This window comes from Entelurus aequoreus, linkage group LG15, assembly GCF_033978785.1.
Source record: "Entelurus aequoreus isolate RoL-2023_Sb linkage group LG15, RoL_Eaeq_v1.1, whole genome shotgun sequence".
NCBI classification, from domain to species: Eukaryota; Metazoa; Chordata; class Actinopteri; order Syngnathiformes; family Syngnathidae; genus Entelurus; species Entelurus aequoreus.
In genome coordinates, this window is record NC_084745.1 from 51148296 (window position 1) to 51169516 (window position 21221).

At 39.3% G+C, this 21221-nt stretch overlaps 2 protein-coding genes across 2 annotated transcripts in view; one reads left to right on the plus strand and one right to left on the minus strand.

Moving 5' to 3' along the window:
* Positions 1–4705: 4705 nt before the first annotated feature.
* On the minus strand, positions 4706–11155 carry LOC133630498 (uncharacterized). Its single transcript, XM_062022110.1, has 6 exons — positions 11108–11155; positions 7761–7810; positions 7677–7725; positions 7383–7538; positions 7159–7257; positions 4706–6892 (listed from the first exon to the last, which is right to left on the minus strand). The coding sequence occupies exons 2-6, from the start codon at positions 7784–7786 to the stop codon at positions 6455–6457; spliced, it is 768 nt and encodes a 255-aa protein (XP_061878094.1). The 5' UTR covers positions 7787–7810; positions 11108–11155; the 3' UTR covers positions 4706–6454.
* Positions 11156–21199: 10044 nt separating this feature from the next.
* LOC133630246 (class I histocompatibility antigen, F10 alpha chain-like) overlaps positions 21200–21221 on the plus strand; it is a 4992-nt gene continuing 4970 nt past the window's right edge. Inside the window, exon 1 of the mRNA XM_062021717.1 lies at positions 21200–21221. This exon is cut by the window's right edge and continues 159 nt beyond it. The gene's annotated coding sequence lies outside the window, so the exon portion shown is untranslated.

Below are 21221 nucleotides of genomic sequence, written 5' to 3' on the forward strand. Positions count from 1 at the left end.
TCATAACAATGGTAGAAATAGGTCGTTTGTATTTATCTTGTATTTTTTCATTCAACACTTAAATCCCGATTATGGCCGAAAGGACACGATCACGGGTACAAGCGGCCGAAATGAGTTTCCTCCGCCGGGTGGTGGGGCTCTCCCTTAGAGATAGGGTGAGAAGCTCTGCCATCCGGGAGGAGCTCAAAGTAAAGCCGCTGCTCCTCCACATGGAGAGGAGCCATATGAGGTGGTTCGGGCCTCTGGTCAGGATGCCACCCGAACGCCTCCCTAGGGAGGTGTTTAGGGCACGTCTGACCGGTAGGAGGCCACGGGGAAGACCCAGGACACGTTGGAAAGACTATGTCTCCCGGCTGGCCTGGGAACGCCTCGTGATCCCCCGAGAAGAGCTGGACGAAGTGGCTGGGGAGAGGGAAGTCTGGGCTTCCCTGCTTAGGCTGCTGCCCCCGCGACCCGACCTCGGATAAGCGGAACAAGATGGATGGATGGATGGACTTAAATCCTTAGATCAATTTCAGGTTTATCTGTCCATATCATATTCTTTTTTTTAATATGTTATGCCCTTTTTGTCAAAACCCTGTTTTGTTATGGCAAAACCACTAAATAATATTTTTTACTAAACGTAATTGTAATTTTTGGAGCAATGACAATTAAAAAATGTCATAAAAATGTTAAAAATATATTAATTTTTTTACTTTCAACACTTAAGTCTAGGGATGATGTTTGATAAGAAATTATCGAGTTCGAGCCCATTATCGATTCTCTTATCGATTCCAGATAGGTTGTTGTATATGGAAAAAATAATAATATTTGGTTTCATAAAAGCTCACTTTTATTTTTTAAGAAAAAAATTAAATTAAATAAATAAATAAATATTGACTGTTACCCCCCTAAAAAATAAAAATTTTGACTGTTGTTACCCAAAGTATATTAAGTGGGATTTTTCCGAAAAACAAATATATACAGTAACACAAACACAACCTGTCTCTGTGATCACTATAGGTGTATAAATAATAATATAGTGTTAAATAAAATCAGTCCTTTGGGCACAAAACTGAAATAAATACAGCTCTCCAAAAAGTGCACTTCTGCTGCTATTGGAACATACTAACTACACACACTATGACACCAAGAACACCACAGTCATCATTAAATAATTATTCTTCCCTTATATGAGAGCTAAGCCTGGCAATAATTGCATACTGCCTGTTCTGCCCTCACTATACGTGTTGAGGTTATACAGCTTGGCAGACAGCTAACAAACAATCCAAGACGTCTAATAAAGTTCCAAAGCAGATTAATCCATGTAGGCTCTTTATTGTTGTTGATCTTGCTTTGTCTTTTTTTATCTTTGCTTTTGTCTTGCACTGGACTGTTATTTTTATTTTTTTTAAACTGAAATACACACAATGACAAATGTATAAGCTATGTGATTCAATTATTATACTGAAATGTAATACACAATATGTAAATATTAGCTTCACACAGATATACAGTACTCTCATCAAACAAATACTTCTGAGAGTTGAAACTATTTCGATGGTGGAAATACCCGACTGGCAGCAAAACATCAATTGAAACAGTGCACAAAAATTGTTTTTCAATAGACATCTTACTATCAAATTGAAACACTTTCCACCTTAATATTGAGTTATATAAACAAGTTAAACAGTTTACTTACAGACTTATCTTTTCCAAGGCTTGTAAGAGCTAACACAACTTGTCTACTTCTCAATTGTCTCATGAACTGAACTGACTCGCCAACCCGGAAGTGCCCAAACTAATGACGCATAGTATTTTCATATCGCCACAAGGTGTCAGTAAGAGTCTACAATCAAATGGGCATAACATTGCGTCACAGGGCATTTCCTGTGAGAAGTGATTCGTTCTCAGGGATTCAAATAAAGAACCAACTCTTTTTCTTTACTATAGTGGTCTCGATAACGGGTACCGGTTCTCAAAAAGGGATTTGAGTCCGAGGACTCGGTTCTTTTCTTATCGAACAACCGGGAAAACCGGTTTCGAGCATCATCCCTACTTAAGTCTCTCGATAAACTTCAGATCCATCCCTCGTTTCTGTGACGACCTGTCAGGTGTCACATGGTCTGTTTGCGTTTGTGTTTATCTCCTAGTCAGCGCTCTTATTTTGGTCCCACTTCCTGTTTGTCTCCCTGAGCGCTTTTCCCTCCTCACCTGTCGTTGATTGGCAGCCTGGCCACACCTGGTCATGGGGTGAGGGTGATGGGTCAAATGCAGAGGATAATCTCACCACACCTAGTGTGTGTGTGTGACAATCAATTCCGCCAAAGAATGTTTTCATTGGGTTATCTCCCAAAATGAAAGAGAAAATCTTGATATTGCTTTTACTTCTGCTATCAGGCAATGTGCAACCAAATCCAGGACCCAGCTTCAATAACATCAGTACTGCTGATGAATTTAGAGCCGGGTCAGGCCTCCATTTAAATAATAGGAGTCTCCTGCCAAAATGAGACTTAGTCAAAATCTGGATTCCAGCAAGAAAATGCAGACTTCCTTATCTTATCTTAAGGTGGCTAAGTAAAGCAGTCTCTGACAAGGACGTTGCTATTAATGCATATAATGTCTTCCCATGCCATCGTCCTGGAAAAGGTGGAGGAGTGGCCATATATTTAAAAAAGACATTTCTTGTTATCTTATTGTCAATCACTAAACAATTTGAACTTGACGTGTATTTCTGGTCTTGTCATCCTGGTCCGGACAGAAGGGCGACACGGCAGTGCGGCTGCATCAAAAATGAGGTCAGAGACGCTTGACTGAACAAAAAGTTGCTTTATTACAAGCGAGCGTGGTCATACAGAACTGCAGTTCCTGGAGGAGGTCAAGTCCAAAAAATGTGGCACTCCTAACTTGGAGAAGCCGAAGCAGTTTTATATTCCTCCTTCCTGTCACATACCAACATCCCATCTTATTGCCCATGTATTGCCTGAACTACTCCAGTCTACATGCAAATGTCAAACTAACTATTTAATGATGTGCTCAAACTGAAATACTACTATTTACTTCAAGTGATGGTGTGCTTTCTCCAAGATATTCACCATATGAGTTCATTAAGACACTTCAAACTCCTTGCCCTGCAGCTTGAATTCTGCCATGGCCAAGCTCTCTTCATTGTAGGCTGTTAGAGACCTCGCTCTGTATCATTTATCATCCTTGATTTTTTATTTTTTTTTGTCATAAAAAAATACAATTATGTGTGCTTACGGACTGTATCCCTGCAGACTGTATTGATATATATTGATATATAGTGCAGGAACCAGAATATTAATAACAGAAAGAAACAACCCTTTTGTGTGAATGAGTGTAAATGGGGGAAGGAGGTTTTTTGGGTTGGTGCACTAATTGTAAGTGTATCTTGTGTTTTTTATGTTGATTTAATAAAAAAATATAAATACATTTTTTAAATTTTATTTATTAAATTTCTTGTGCGGCCCGGTACCAATCGATCCACGGAGCGGTGGTTGGGGACCACTGATGTAGAGCACGGCTGTCAAAGCCAAGACCCGGGTGTAATGATAGTGTTTGACCACATGGTGGTAGTAAGAGTCTACAAATGACTAGGAACCAATATATAGTATGTGTCAGGTAGGACTCTTTAGAGAGGAACACACCTTGTATGCACGAGTGTTGAAGTAGCGTTGGTGATATGTGATCGTGATTAAAAGACAGTTCTACAAGTCATCCAACGATGTGTTATTTAAAACAATAACATAACATGGTACCAAGAGTAAATGAAGAGTGAAGTGGTGTATTGTGGAAAGCGACATGGATTTGAAGCCACCTAAATAGCTGAAGCTGAGTGGAAATGTCGACAGCAATTGGCGCACCTTCAAGCAGCAGTTCCAACTGTACATGGCGGCTATGGGACTGCTACACTGCTACTTTGCTACACTGAAGGACTCTATGATAAGGGACCAGATTGTATGTGGCATAGAAGACAAACAAGTCAGAGAAAGACTGTTGAGAGACAGAATTGTCGTTCACTGTAAAAACTGTTGCCTAGATCTAACTCAATAAAAATAAGGCAACATTTTCCAAGCAATTTTTGTTAGTTTAGTCAACTAATTGGTATTTTGAGTAAGTAGAACTTAATAATATGCATTTCGATTTATGCAAAAAGATTAAGTTGCGTTTACAGAAGAAGCCAACAAATTGAGTAAAATCCATGTAAAAAAACATCAGCATAATAAACACACAAGACTTAATTAAAATAAGTAACATTTAAATGAAAAAATAATTGTTGTACTCAATTTTATTAATTTTGACCAACTTACCCTTTGTTTTGAAAAGGGAAACTGCTTAAAATAATTACTTAGAATAATAATAAAAAAATCAAGACAAATCAAATTCCAACCTTTATTAAATCATTACCATATAAAAACAGTGGCAATGAGCTGGACAGTATGAACAGTCAACATCCATATTTAGTGCATAGAATGCATGACCTCAACTTTTTAAAGTGCTGTATAGAACACCTTCACAGTAGTTTTCTTTTTTTAACCGTATACATATTATTAAAACATTTTCACAAGCCATATCCAAACCGTGTCAATAAGCTGGAGAGTATTAACAGTCAAGAACATTAGTATATGGTATAGCTCGGTCGGTAGAGCGGCCGTGCCAGCAACTTGAGGGTTGCAGGTTCGATCCCCACTTCCGCCATCCCAGTCACTGCCGTTGTGTCCTTGGGCAAGACACTTTACCCACCTGCTCCCAGTGCCACCCACACTGGTTTAAAATGTAACTTAGATATTGGCTTTCACTATGTAAAGCGCTTTGAGTCACTTGAGAAAAAGCGCTATATAAATGTAATTCACTTCACTTATTTAGTGCATAAAAGAATGCATGACCTCAGCATCTCAAGTTTTACTTTGAACATTCACAGTACAGTTTCTTGCTAAAACAATTTAACATTAAGATTATCTGTACTTCTGTAACAATTCACAAGCAGAACACCTTCACCATAGTGTCTTTCAGTGTGTATATTTTGAAACATTTTAACTGAAACAACTCACAGATCCCTCCTTCTGACCAGCTGGAGCTTCACAGTGGGGCAATTTAGTGTGTATAAAACATTTAAAAAAACTTAATTTACACACACCAGAAACGATGACCTGTAGCTTTGTATAAAACCTGAACAGGACAAACCGTTACAACATTCTGAAGAATTCCACTCAATGAACAATGTATAATGATTTTGAACAGACACAAGAAAATAGCTGTTCAAAAGTGCAAGCTGCCAGTCATGGCTCACTGCCTAAGCTAGAAGCTTGTTTTTGAGAGTCATGAATTTGGGGGTTGGTTTTGGGCGCAGTGTGTCGAGTAGGGATGATGTTTGATAAGGAATTATCGAGTTCGAGCCTATTATCGAATCCTCTTATCGAACCGATTCCTTATCGATTCTCTTATCGAGTCCAGATAGGTTGTTGTATATGGAAAAAACCACACAATATTTGGTTTAACAAAAGCTCACTTTTATTGTATAATAAAAAATTTAAATCTAATAAATAAATAAATATTGACTGTTACCCACCTAAAAAAATAAAATAAAATAAATAAATATTGACTGTTGTTACCCAAAGTATATTAAGTGGGATTTTTCAGAAAACAAATATATACAGTAACACAAAAACAACCTGTCTCTGTGATCACTATAGGTGTATAAATAATAATATAGTGTTAAATAAAATCAGTCCCTTGGGCACAAAACTGAAAATACAGCTCTCCAAAAAGTGCACTTCTGCTGCTATTTGACATAACCGTTTGTTATGATGCTTTGACATTTTTGCACTTTATTTCTTTATTGAAAGACAATTCTATGAAGAGAAAAGTTGTTTGCAAATGTGGTTACAATGCTAAAAAATGAAAAGTTAAAGCTAAAAAAAGAAATACACTCTATTGAGTTAACATTATTTCTTTATAGGGGGAAAAATGTTATGAGCTAGAGAATATAACAACTACACTACCCAGCATGCAACGGGAGTTACGAGCATGCGCGGTAGCCCCGAAAAGTGTTGCATGTTGCCACGCTGTGAAAGTAAACGTCAAGAACTCAGCCAACACGGCTCGTCTGCATTATTTATAATTAGACAGACAACACATCTACAGTGTGATTTTGTTTAGTTTACAAGGAAAGAAAAACAAAAGTTAAAAAAGGGAGATATGTTGTATATATATGTATGTGCTGCGGTTGTTTTAAGAACGTTGCGACAGCTGCCGTAAAGGAGGTGCGTTGCTAGCCTGGTTGCTATGTTTCCGGTTGGTTGTAAAAGTGTTCGTCATGTGTTTTACCCTGCTAAAATCTCTCAGTAAAGTTATTCGATGGATTATAGCTTTTGTTTTGAACTTTATTACACCTTGGAGCGCTTTTTCCCGTCCATTGTTTTCCTGCTTTCGCTATCTGCTCCTAATGACTGAGCTACGTGACGTCATTTCTTGTGATGTCCCACGGAGCATTTCTGGTCGGGACGGGATTCGAATAAAGAATCAACTCTTTTCCTTTACTATAGTGGTCTCGATAACCGGTACCGGTTCTCAAAAAGGGATTGGAGTCCGAGGACTCGGTTCTTTTCTTATCAAACAACCGGGAAAACCGGTTTCGAGTATCATCCCTGGTGTCGAGTCCCACAAAAAGTCTTTGAAACACCTCAAATGTTTTGGAAAGTTTGGATGGATACTCCAGATTAAGTGCATACGTCAACCCCAGAAGTAGGCAGCATGCTTTGGCCAGGTTTCCAAGATGAGTAAGGACTGGTACTCCCTCAATGATGATTCCTACTGCATTTGGCTCACGACAGATGTAGATGCTCATATTCTTCATTTCCAGGTCCTCATGAACAGTGGTCTCTGCAGTTCCCTTTCAGATACAAAAACAGTAATTTAAAAAAACAAACATGTAATTTTATATTTAATATAACTTGTGTGATTTAATCCAGATAATGATTACTTTTGTGAAGACCATTTTGAAAACTTTTGAATTCTAATTTGAGATCTTGTACATTAAACTTGGTACAATAGATGCATTTCCAGCCACATGCTTTTTATTGGCATATAAAAAACCTGAATAGAACCACCAAGCTTGTACATCAGACTGATCCAAAGCTGCTTTTAAACAATACTTACACAGTAGTCAGAGATTAGCTCCTGTCCACTCTCTCCCGTGTACTCTATGAGGCATCTCAGAGTCACATCTCTTTTCATCACTGCAGAGGCACTTGGGTCCTAGAGTTAATAGAAGAATAATAAATAAATGAATTTTGTTGGCAATTTTACTCCAAATCTGTGATATCGTTATTAGAGCATGATTACAGATTCAGTTTTAAACTTTTAAACCACTTTTAACCCACCTGTATCAGTTCCATCAACAAGTTCTTGATGCGCTGACCAGTCACTCCTCCTTTTGCACTGAAGAGCTCCAGGAGTTTCGGAGTGTACCTGTCCAGCTGGGACATAAATGTTGATTCCAGTGGAACAGCAGTGCACCTTCGCAACTCTTCATTAATCTGTAAGACAGCAAATGTTGACCGTTACTGATATTAAGGGTTTTAGTATACATTTTCAGGCAAAAAGTGAGTCTAGTATGTCATGTCCAAGTCACAATGGAAACTTGGTCAGGAAAAATAGAATGACAAATCATTTACCTGGAATGGTTCGAAGAGGGCAGGCCATCTTTCCTTAAATTCTGCCACCCCAGCAGGAGACTTGGCAACAACTTCCTGTCTTCTCCAACTGTATACGTTCTGGCCATCATATCATTGATGCTCCTGGCACAGTCCTTTTACACAGAGGGCAGGTGAATGAAGGACTTACTTGAGGTGAGTTGAGGAATTTGACTTCTGGGTGGTATCTTGACAGATGAGAGTGAAGGGAACTCCAGCATTTAAAAGAGCATGCATGGGCAACGTATATGAAAGCAAGGGAAGGCATGGCTGTGTCCAAAGGTCCCATGGTGCAGTCTGTAATGCTTTAAAAAATCACTCTTGGTTGGTACTACAGTGCTGCACAACTTACAGGGCCATCCCATCTGTCATTGTAGAGAGAGAGAAAAAAAAGACAAGTTATGGTTCATGTCTAACCTCATGGATATATAAGCCTAATGAGAGCCCTTTATATCGTTTTTTTTTACACCCTAATATACTCAATTGCAGTGTTTCCTCTGGATTTTTTTGTAGCCGCGGTGGTCTAAGTTGGTAACCTAGCAACAGTAGGGTGGTCCGGGGACATGCCCCCACGGAAGAAATTTTGAAAAATGACCCTTTAAATGGTGACTACTGGTGACATTTTTTTGGGGGGGGTGGAATGTTGAGATTGAGACTTACACAATGAGTGTTATTCTTACAAGAGTAGCGTTTTGCCTAAGAGTGTGCATGGACAACAGGTCTGAGGGGGCTTCAGATAGCTCTGTCAAGTGTACCTAGCTCATACTTGCCAACCCTCCCGTTTTTAGCGGGAGAATCCCGTTATTCAGCGCCTCTCCCGACAACCTCCCGGCAGAGATTTTCTCCCGACAAACTCCCGGTATTCAGCCGGAGCTGGAGGCCACGCCCCCTCCAGCTCAATGCGGACCTGAGACTGAGTGGGGACAGCCTATTCTCACATCCGCTTTCCCACAATATAAATACGCTTGCAAGTTCCAAAACGAATGGAAACAAGAATTTCAGTTCATCCAGGACAGTTCGAAGGGGAAGGTGTATGTTGCCTGTAAATATGTAGAACAGACTTCTCCATTGAACACGGTGGCCGAAATGATTTCTCAGTCATGAACGGAGAAGTTAAACAGGACAATACTGCCATCTAATGGATAGATAATTCAAATATTTATTTTATGTAAATAAAATAAATATATATATATATAGCTAGAATTCACTGAAAGTCAACTATTTCATTTATATATATATATATATATATATATATATATATATATATATATATATATATATATATATATATATATATATATATATATATATATATATATATATATATATATATATATATATATATATATATATATATACATACAGTGCCCTCCAAAAGTATTGGAACAGTGAGGCCAATTCCTTTATTTTTGTTGTAGACTAAAAATATTTGGGTTTAACATCAAAAGATGAATATGAGACAAGAGATCAACATTTCAGCTTTTATTTCCAGGTATTTACATCTGGATCTGATACACAACTTAGAAGATAGCATTAATTGTAATGGAACACAACATTTTTAGGTGAGCAAAAGTATTGGAACATATAAACTTAAAATAGATTAAAGTGAATAAGACTTAATATTTAGTTGCAAATCCTTTGCTTTCAAAAAGTGCATCAAGCCTGTGAGACATTGACATCACCAAACTGTTGCATTCTTCTTTTGTGATGCTTTTCCATGCTTTCACCTCAGCCTCTTTCAGTTGTTTTTTGTTTTGGGGGTTTACTCCCTCCAGTCTCCTCTTCAGCAGGTAAAATGCATGCTCTATTGGGTTTAAGTCTGGAGACTGACTTGGTCAGTCCAAAACCTTCCACTTCTTGCCCACGATGAACTCCTTTGTTGTTTTGGCAGTGTGTTTTGGGTCGTTATCTTGCTGCATGACAAAGGATCTCCCAATCAGTTTGGTTGCATCTTTCTTTAAATTAGCAGACCAAATGTTTCTGTAGACTTCTGAGTTCATGTTGCTGCTGCCATCATGTGTTACATCATCAATGAAGATGACGTCCCAGAAGAAGCCATGCAAGCCCAAGCCATGACATTATGTTTCACAGATGAGCTTGTATGTTTGGGATCATGAGCAGATCCTTTCTTTCTCTAAACTTTCGTCTTTCCATCACTTTGGAAGAAGTCAATCTTTGTCTCATCAGTCCATAAAACTTTTTCCCAGAATTTTTGAGGCTCATCTCTGTACCTTTTGGCAAATTCCAGCCTGGCCTTCATATTCTTCTTACTCATGAGTGGTTTGCATCTTCTGGTGTAGCCTCTGTACTTCTGTTCATGAAGTCTTCTGCGAACAGTAGATTGGGATACCTTCACTCCTGCCCTCCGGAGGTTGTTGCTGATGTCACGAACGGTTGTTTTAGGGTCTTTCTTTATAGCTCTCACAATGTCTCTGTCATCAACTGCTGATGTTTTCCTTGGTCTACCTGTTCGACGTCTGTTGCTTAGTACACCAGTGGTTTTTTTCTTCTTCAGGACATTCCAAATGGTTGTACTGGCTATGGCCAATGTTTGTGCAATTGCTCTGATTGATTGTTCATCTTCTCTCAGATTCACAATTGCTTCTTTTTCACCCATAGACAGCTCTCTGGTTTTCATGTTGGTTCTACCTCTAAATGCAGTCTGCATAGGCAAAACCTATCCTACCCAATGTGAAACTGAGCTCAGACATTCAGTGCTATTTATTGTTTGAATAATCAATGTAATTGGGAGACATCTGGGCAACAAAACACACCTGTCAGTCACATGTTCCAATACTTTTGCTCTGATGAAAAATGGGTAGTTTCAAACAAAATGTGCTATCTTCTAAGTTGTGTATCAGATCCAGATACCTGGAAATAAAAGCTGAAATGTTGATCTCTTGTCCCATTTTCATCTTTTGATGTCAAACCCAAATGTTTTCAGTCTACAACAAAAATAAACAAATTGGACTCACTGTTCCAATACTTTTGGAGGGCACTGTATATATATATATATGAAATACTCGAGTTGGTGAATTCTAGCGGTAAATAACCACGCCCCCCGCCCCCCTAACCCCCACCTCCGAATATTGGAGGTCTCAAGGTTGGCAAGTATACCTAGCTAGCTGCTAGCAACTTTTAATGCAAGCTAGTGAAGCAGCTTTAATGTGGCTGCATATAAACTGAAGAATAAAATATTAAACTACCACGCAAAGAAAACGCTAATTATAAACTGCACAGCTATAAACAATGTTTGGTTGAAGTTAATGAGCTGTTGGAGGTAAGGGCACATTCGAAATGGCGGTTGGCGGGAAAAGTAGCAAACTAAATATAACGCTGAGCCATGCTTTTGAAAATGTATACATTTCAATCCTGGCAAATACTGACTTTTAACAATATAAATTGTTACTTACATGAGTCCGGTAAAGTGTTTCCTTGGGCTCCGTGAAGAGACGTGTCTGGGCTTGTTCTTCCACAGCTGCATGCAGGTGGGCGGGGCCTGACGTTTTAGGTCTGATATAAACCTTTCAACTGAGTTTTGCTAAATCAATTTATGTTGGAAGTCCAATAAAATAAATTTGATCACATAAAAAAGTAAGTTACGAAAATATTCACACTTTTTACTTACAGATAACTCAAAAACTATAAAAATAAAAATACATTGATTTATTGGAATAAATATACTTTTAACAATAAAGTATATTGGACAATACCACTGAAAGAGTTTTTACAGTGTTGGCTGTTGTTATGCTGTTTGGACTTATGCGTGCCCTGAACCTCAGCTACACTTTTGAGGTCATCCAAAACATTTGCATGGAGCTGCTTTGATCATTAGTGAGGTCTTAGAACATGCTACTTGGAAGCTTCAACGTGTTGAGCTTGTGTAAAGATGGAAAAGCACAGATGTAGGACAACATACATTTTCATACATTGTATACATTGCATTGTCCATTGCAAAACACTAAATGTTCTAATAACTCCTTTTGTTACTCAAGCAGAAATGTGCAAATAAACAATATACATTGTACAGTACTATCATAGGTATTACACCTTTCATTAATCAGGTGACAATTGGCGAGGCTTCATTAAAGACTTGGCGTGAACTTTACTCTTAATCATTAATGAAACCTTTACAAAGAAAAATACCTTTAATTGTTATTATTTGTTACTCAAATTGCGTTTGCAATGATTTGGAGTAAGGTTTACTAATGACAATTTCCAGTGTCAGTCTCTGAGGTACACGGTGCACTAAAGAGCCTGGACACAAGTAAAGCAGCAGGACCTGACCAAATTCTACCTTTTCTCTTCAGATTGGCTGCACATTTTGTTGCTGAGCCTCTCTCATGTATTTTCCAATGAATGAATGAATGTATTTATTCCGTCAGACAGACATATATAGCAACACTTCATCACTCTTTGTAGTTTGACAGACATGCAACGGCACCCACCCAAAAGGGATACGGGAAAAAAGCAGGAATGCTTATCCATGTCCCGCCCCTAATTTACAATCAACATATATGTTGGTTATATATGTTGGTTATATATGTTGCTTATATATGTTGGTTATATAGTCCAAGTTTCAACAGCAGATTTGATGGATACATGACAATTTCAGAACAAGTATAACATCTGATAATGACAAGTCAGTATACATACACCAATATGGATATAATAGCATTGAGTGAGCATGAGATTAGCTCCATCTTGCCTGGGTATCTTTCGTCTTCTGAAGCCTTGTCTGGTGTGTTATGTCCCTTATTCCACGGTGACTTCTTTTGCACCTGTGTCCCACAGTTGAGATAGTCCAAACAACTAGTCATGTTTTTGATAGTTTTTCCCAACAACACATTTTTTACCGCAAGGTTGAACACTCTTAGGCTAGAAGACAGATGAATTTCTCCGCTCACATTGTCCCACAGTTTCACCCCCGCTATACATCACGTTTGAGCCTTGAATGTGGAATTGACTATGTTATGTTTGAATTTCAGAATTGTGGACCATCTCTGAGTGAAAACAGACTCTGTATATTTGCAGGTGGAGCCCTTTGTGTGGCCATAAACATAACTTGAAGGCTCCTGTATTGGATTATATCATGTAGTAGAAGAAAATGAGTCATTATGAACAGATCATTGGTATGAGCTCTATATGGGGCATAATGTATCATTCTAATTGCCTTTTTCTTTTACACTTTTTATGCCTTTTAACCTGAGTCTTACAAGTAAAAGCCTTCCAAAAATCAGAAAATGGGCCTTTCTTCTTCCCCTGTTAAAAGGAGGTGAATCCACAAATATAAATAACTACAGAGCCATTTCCAAATTGGGTTAATGTTGTAAGAGTTAGTGAGAAGTGCTTTCTGATGACTTCACAGCCCTGAAACACTATCCCCTATTTGTTCCCACTACCGCACCTTAAGTTGGAGTCCTTCATCTCGTTATATGCAAATATAATGACAATAAAGTCCATTCTATTCTATTCTTTTCTTTGATTCAATGAATAAGTTGGTGAGCAGTAGAAAAACAGCTGATGAGGAAGTTTGGCGGCAAACTTGTCACACCTGTTGTGCTTGTCAGGTCAGGTGATTTCCCAGAAAAGCCACGCAGGCATTTACCTGATGTGGCCACAAGGGGCGCTTGTAGAAGACTTCTTGTCAGTTGACTGCTGCCACTTTTCAGCAATAGCGCCACCAGGGGGTGCACTGCAAAAACTGAAATCTAAATAAGATGAAATATCTCAAATAAGGGTGATATTTGCTTATTTTTACTGATAAGATAATTCCTCTCACTAAGCAGATTTTATGTTAGAGTGTTTTACTTGTTTGAAGTGTTTTGCTCCTAAATGATCTCAGTAAGATATTACAGCTTGTTGCTGAGATTTGATGACCTATATTGAGTAAAACATGCTTGAAACTAGAATATCAACTGTTGCAAAGCTGTGTCATCAACACTCACAAGTATAAAACTACTTTTTTAAAGTAATAATTTCTTATTTCAAGCATGAAATAAAAAATCACGACTTTGACACAATTGTGTCTCATAATTAAAACAGATGACAGCCAAATGGACTTTGCTGTTTTATTTTCAATGAAACAATAGAAAACACGTACTCATATAGTAGTACAGTTGGCACAGTACAGTAAACTGACAGTTAATATTTAAACATTTCACATTTCTAACAATTTTGAACAGAAATAGTTCATGCACATTCAGATAAATTCTTCAAAATGACAATTAAAAACATTTTGGCCGGGGGCCGGGCTGTATATATGCGCACTAATTGACTGAAAGAGCACGCACTTGGCGCGATGATGTCATGTTGTGGATGGAAAAATGCATTTTTAGACCATATGATTTGCCTGAGCGGCTAGGAGACCCCGAGAGTAACAAGCGCTTGCCTTGTTGCCTTTCCATTAAGAACAATAAACTAGTTTTTAGTATAAGTTTGCTGGTTTCAAGAAATGTAATGCCGAGCGCATATCATTATGTCAAGATAATGGCACTAGCATTTACTTCATTTAAGAATATTTTTCAACATATTGAGCAAAAAGGTCTCTTTTTTTTCTACCAAGAAAAGTGCACTTGTTATTAGTGAGAATATACTTATTTTAAGCTATTTTTGGGTACATTGAGGTTAGCTAATTTTACTTGTTTTTGAAAGTCTTGACAAGCCAAATTGTATTGTTCTATTGGCAGATAATTTTGTTTAGTTCAAATAAAATACCCCTCATTTTTGTATTTTTAAAAAAAGACAAGCTGCAAAAAAAGATGACTATGTCTAGAGTGTAGGCAGTGCTGTTAAGTTTCTCTGTGTGTGAATAAGTGGAGAATGCGGAAACTTTGAGGCATGATGCAGCTGACTTGTTGATAAACTAGTTTGAGAAGAATGTTTTTGTTTTGTTCATAAGTGGACTGTACTTTTCACTTTTGTAAATATTGACTATTGTGTGTGAAGTCCTACTAAAGGTGAACATTCAGTTGAAGAATTAGGCCATCAAGTTAAGATAAATGGCTTGAAAAATGTGGATCAAGGATACTTTATTGAATTGATTTGACTTTTATATTTGAGATTGTCACCTTATTGTGGTTAAGAGCTACCAGCAGGAGCTTAGTCTTCAGGTGGCACGCCCAAGTTGCACAGGTGTGACAAAGTACAATCCTCTTCTCCAGGATGCCAGCACTATTTAGCTTTTATTTAGTAAGTGTGCACACTGACACTTCCACACACGGCTGCAGGTTCAGTGCTTGTGCTCCACACACACACATTTTACACATATCCTCTTTTAAGCAACATCATTTTATAGCTGCTAAACCACTTAAGGGGCTAATCAAAACACATTAGATTGATGCATTTTTGTGGACTTTATTATTTTTTAATGTTCTTTTTTTTCAATACACAAACCCCAAAAGCAGTGAAGTTGTCTCGTTGTGTGAATGGTAAATATAAAGAGAATACAACAAATCCTTTTCAACTTATATTCAATTGAACTGCAAAGACAAAATACTAAACGTTCAAACTGGAAAACTTTATTTTTGGCAAATATTAGCTCATTTAGAATTTCAAAAAAGCTGGCACAGGTGGCAAAAAAGAGTGAGAAAGTTGAGGAATGCTCATCAAAGACTCATTTGGAACATTCCACAGGTGAACAGGCTAATTGGGAACAGGTGGGTGCCATGATTGGGTATAAAAGCAGCTTCCATGAAATGTTCAGTCATTCACAAACAAGGACGGGGCGAGGGTCACCACTTTGTCAACAAATGTGTGAGCAAATTGTTTAAGAACAACATTTCTCAACCAGCTATTGCAAGGAATTTAGGGATTTCACCATCTACGGTCTGTAATATCATCAAAAGACTCAGAGAATCTGGGGAAATCACTGCACGTAAGCAGCAAGGCCGAAAACCAACATTGAATCCCTGTGACCTTCGATCCCTCAGGTGGTACTGCATCAAAAAGCCACATCAGTGTGTAAAGGATATCACCACATGGGCTCAGGAACATTTCAGAAAACCACTGTCAGTAACTACAGTTGGTCGCTACATCTGTAAGTGCAAGTTAAAACTCTATAATGCAAAGCAAAAGCCATTTATCAACAACACCCAGAAACGCCACCAGCTTCGCTGGGCCCGAGCTCATCTAAAATGGACTGATGCAAAGTGGAAAAGTGTTCTGTGGTCTGACGAGTCCACACTTCAAATTGTTTTTGGAAACTGTGGACGTCGTGTCCTCCGGAACAAAGAGGAAAAGAACCATTCGAATTGTTCTAGGTGCAAAGTTGAAAAGCCAGCATGTGTGATGGTATGGGGGTGTATTAGTGCCCAAGGCATGGGTAACTTACACATCTGTGAAGCCACCATTAATGCTGAAAGGTACATACAGGTTTTGGAGCAACACATGTTGCCATCCAAGCAACATTATAATGGACGCCCCTGCTTATTTCAGCAAGACAATGCCAAGCCACGTGTTACAACAGCGTGGTTTCATAGTAAAAGAGTGCGGGTACTAGACTGGCCTGCCTGTAGTCCAGACCTGTCTCCCATTGAAAATGTGTGGTGCATTATGAAGCCTAAAATAGCACAACGGACTGTTGAACAACTTAAGCTGTACATCAAGCAAGAATGGGAAATAATTCCACCTGAGAAGCTTCAAAAATGTGTCTCCTCAGTTCCCAAACGTTTACTGAGTGTTGTTAAAAGGAAAGGCCATGTAACACAGTGGTAAAAATGCCCCTGTGACAACTTTTTTGCAATGTGTTGCTGCCATTAAATTCTAAGTTTATAAATATTTGGTGGAAAAAAAATAGCTTCTCAGTGTGAACATGAAATATCTTGTCTTTGTAGTCTATTCAATTGAATATAAGTTGAACAGGATTTGCAAATTATTGTATTCTGTTTTTATTTAGGAATTACACAACGTGACAACTTCACTGGTTTGGGGTTTTGGAGATTAATTATGAAATGCTGTTCCTAGATTACATACATGCTAATAAATAAAACTCAGCAATGATGTATTTTACAGACAAAAAGTGACACACTTTATCCCATGCTTGTGCAACAGCACACATCTCATTGTGAAAAATGTGAATGTTTGAAGGGGAACAAAATGTGATCTCTGAAAGGGTTACATGTCTCACATTCTACACCAGGGGTCTCAAACATGCGGCCAGCGAGCCAATTGCGGCCCGCGAGACGTTATTGTTTGAACGAACGAATCTTTTGAGTGAACGTACTGAACCGAATCACTTCATGAACTGATTTGTTCCTTTCTCAGTTCAGTTGAGCTCCGCCGCGACCATGCCGGTATGAGTGGAACTGGCGCATTTTGTGACTCACTGAACCCTCGACGTCGGCGAACGACGCAGCCAGCTACTCATCATGGGGGCGGGGGAGGGACTGAGCGAACGATTCGTTCACCGCGGATTAACGACATGAATCACTCAGTGAACGACAACGCTCTCGCTCTCTGCTCTGCTTGCCCCAATGCCGCGAGTGATTCTCCCCCCGTCGCAGGGATATGTTTCATGCCATTGGCATCCGTTCTCCATTCATTCTCCAAGCTAACGGCTAACGTTGACTCAAGCCACATGAAAACAAACACACACACGCGCCCCGTCCCCATTATCTCAACACATAAAGTTATGAGAGTAGAGGAGACAGAAAGAAAGTCAGTGCAGGCAAGGCAAGGCTGAGCAGCAGCGACGCGAGGGGGAGGGGCGGTAGTGTTGTGTCGTTCGCGAACGTGATTCAATCAATCAATCAATCAATGTTTATTTATATAGCCCTAAATCACAAGTGTCTCAAAGGGCTGTACAAGCCACAACGACATCCTCGGTACAGAGCCCACATACGGGCAAGGAAAAACTCACCCCAGTGGGACGTCGGTGAATGACTATGAGAAACCTTGGAGAGGACCGCATATGTGGGTAACCCCCCCCCTCTAGGGGAGACCGAAAGCAATGGATGTCGAGTGGGTCTGACATAACATTGTGAAAGTCCAGTCCACAGTGGATCCGACACATCAGCGGGAGTCCAGTCCACAGCGGGGCCAACAGGAAACCATCCCGAGCGGAGACGGGTCAGCAGCGCAGAGATGTCCCCAACCGATGCACAGGCTAGTGGTCCACCCGGGGTCCCGACTCTGGACAGCCAGCACTTCATCCATGGCCACCGGACCTATGCAACTCCCCCTCGCAAGGGACAGGGGAGAAGAGGAGAGAAGAAAAAAAACGGCAGATCAACTGGTCTAAAAAAAGGGGGGTCTATTTAAAGGCTAGATTATACAAATGAGTTTTAAGATGGGACTTAAATGCTTCTACTGAGGTAGCATCTCTTACTGTTACCGGGAGGGCATTCCAGAGTACTGGAGCCCGAATCGAAAACGCTCTATAGCCCGCAGACTTTTTTTTGGCTCTGGGAATCACTAATAAGCCGGAGTTCTTTGAACGCAGATTTCTTGTCGGGACATATGGTACAATACAATCGGCGAGATAGGCTGGAGCTAAACCGTGTAGTATTTTATACGTAAGTAGTAAAACCTTAAAGTCGCATCTTAAGATTCAGGTTCGCGCTGCACTCAGTCACTCATTCAGAATCAGGACTCGCTTTTTTTTTGGGGGGGGGGGGGGGGGGTTCGGTGAACACATTTTTTGAACTACTCAATTTAAGGAACTGATTCTAGTGATTCAGTACAGTCAAAAGAACTGCCGATTCCATCACTAGTGCAACCCGCGAGTTTTATATGAATGGCGCTTGACAGCGCTGTGTGCAGAGCTGAAGTATTCTTGCCAACCCTCCCGATTTTCACCCTTCAACAATACTGAGGACAACAATATTGAGTCAACAATACTGAGGACAATAATGTTGAGGGCACGAGGTTTAGCGTCCACTTTTTCTACATACTAACAATGTGCCTGCACAGTCACATGTTATATGAGGCTGCAACAGACACACGTAAGCGACTGCAACGCATATTTAGTCAACAGCCATACATGTCACACTGAGGGTGGCCGTATAAAAAAAACTTGATCAATGTTACAAATATGCGCCACAATGTGAACCCACACCAAACAAGAATGACAAACACATTTTGGGAGAACATCCACACGTAACACAACATAAACACAACAGAACAAATACCCAGAATCCATTGTAGCCCTAACTCTTCCGGGCTACAAGGAATCTACCAATCATGGTGTGGTATATGGCTCTCGAGAGCCGAACATTGACGTCACTTGCGTGATGCAAGCAGAGAAACGTTTTGCTGCTTTTCCACGAGACCCACACGCGCTCTCCCTCCCTCCCTCTCTCGCTCTCTCTCGCTCTCTGTCACTGGAACGACACACATTGCGGAAATAACATCATCCTTTGTGCGTCGGTTAAATACAAATATATTCCACAACCCCAAACATGTCTTTTTCAAAGCGTGCAGTGAAGAGAAAGGTTAGTGATGAGCAGAGACAATTCCAGGAAAAGTGGGAGATGCAATATTTCATTGTTGAGCACAGGGGCACCCCGACGTGTCTTATTTGCACAGAGAAAGTTGCGGTGCACAAGAAATACAATTTAAAACGTCATTATATAACTAGACATGCTGAGGAGTATGCAAAATACCAGGGAGATGAGAGAGTGAACCGGGTTGCACATTATGTGTATGTGTATACATTGTTGCTGACTGGAGAAATCGAATTATTATTGTTAGAATAGAATAGAATAGAATAGAAAGTACTTTACTGATCCCTGGGGGAAATTCAGCACCTCAGTTCGCTCACAATAGACAAGAATAACAATAAATAATATTATATATATATTATATATATAATATATAAATAATATAAATATATTCTACATATACTACATATACTGTAAATTTAAGTGCATTTAAGGAACATATGCATTATAGAGTCTGATGGCTGTCGGTATGAAGGACCTCCTGTGTCGTTCCGTGTTGCATTTTGGGAGTCTGAGCCTTCCACCGAACGTGCTCATTCTCCCCGCAAGGCCGAGTGTAGTGGGTGGGAGGTGTTGTCCATAATGGCTAGGAGTTTTGCTAGACTTCTCCTCTCTTGTTATTACTTATGACTGATTTATTTACTTAATTATCATTTTGTTCATTTATATTTTGATTTTATTTTGTGTTGAAAATAAAAATAAAGACATTTAAAAATATTTTTTTTAAGAAATCTTTTCTTGCGGCCCAGCCTCACCCAGACTCTGCATCCAGTGGCCCCCAGGCAAATTGAGTTTGAGACCCCTGTTCTACACAGTAGGACACCCACCCAGACATACCACATACAGAATCACAATCAGAAATACTTGAATAATCCCCGAGGGGAAATACAGATTTTCAGCACAATCCCATTCAAGATCAGACAAACATTACAAGTAGACAGAACAGGATCAAACATTACAGGGAGACAGAACAGGATCACTAATGGGTATGCCAACTTCCGGCGCCCCTTAAAAAAAAGGTGAGAAACAGGTAAACACTGGGGGGTGAGAAAAAAAAATTCAGTGTAAACCTGGGTCCCTGGAGAGGGGGTCCAGACTGAGGACAAGGGAAAAAAACTCATAGCCATAGCACCCATAAACATGTGTGTAAGAGGGAAACATCAAAGACCACAAAGGACATTAAAGACATTAAAAGAGCAGAGCTGATGCAACCAGCCACTTCTACACATACTTGTTCATACAATAATGTGTGTCAAATGAGCTTTGACAGGGCGCAGGCTGGACTCTGGAGCCTACGTTAGCTGTCACCTGGCTGTGCTACACTCTGGACAAGTCACTAGTTCATTACAAAAAACAGTCGCCAGTTGATTGTAGAGCAAGGATGTGACTGTGCATGTGTGTTACACACATATCACTGTCGGACAAACATGTGCGCCCATTAGAGGCTGCATTGAATTGTATTGTGACACATTCAACTTCTACTCAGTAAGAAACATTGTTCTTAATAATTACTGAATAATGACCTTAGTTACCTTATCATGATGTGTTTCATGTGCTCTTGTAAAATGTGTCATTGAATAATAATACAGCATTTACATAATAATACTCTGACTTGTTAAGTGGTTCATCATGAAAGAAAATGAAACAAATTGGGTGCATGACGCCAGGCACTGTCAAGAAGAGTAAAAAAGACAAAGATTGAAGGTGGCAATGAATGGGGTAGAGGGGCCCACAAAGATACTCTTTCAGAGGGACCACAATTCCCAGCAAGGGCCTTGACAAGCAATATTAAATAGATGATAAATAACTATGATATCAATAAATGTAACAATGTTATATAGCAAAGTAAAAGTTGTGTTTCTTATCTAAGTAAATGTAACTGGTTACTACTCACCTATGTGGATAAGTGTGTTCACTTTTGACAGGTACAACAAAATAAAAGTAAAAACATAATAAAAATGATTTATTTGTCTTAAGAAACCATCTTTATCTTTCGTGACGGTCGCTGCGTTTAGAAACAAGCATCCAGTCAATGTTTGGCTTCACCGTGTCTAATTTCACTTTCACTTTCTTTGATATTGTGCCA

Excerpts from the sequence above, each read along its gene's own strand:
- LOC133630498 (XM_062022110.1), bottom strand. The coding sequence starts at position 7,786 with ATGATGGCCAGAACGTATACAGTTGG. Across the intron at positions 7,726-7,760 it reads GCCAGAACGTATACAGTTGG|GGTGGCAGAATTTAAGGAAA; the intron begins AGAAGACAGGAA and ends GTCTCCTGCTGG. Across the intron at positions 7,258-7,382 it reads TGTTGATGGAACTGATACAG|GACCCAAGTGCCTCTGCAGT; the intron begins GTGGGTTAAAAG and ends TATTAACTCTAG.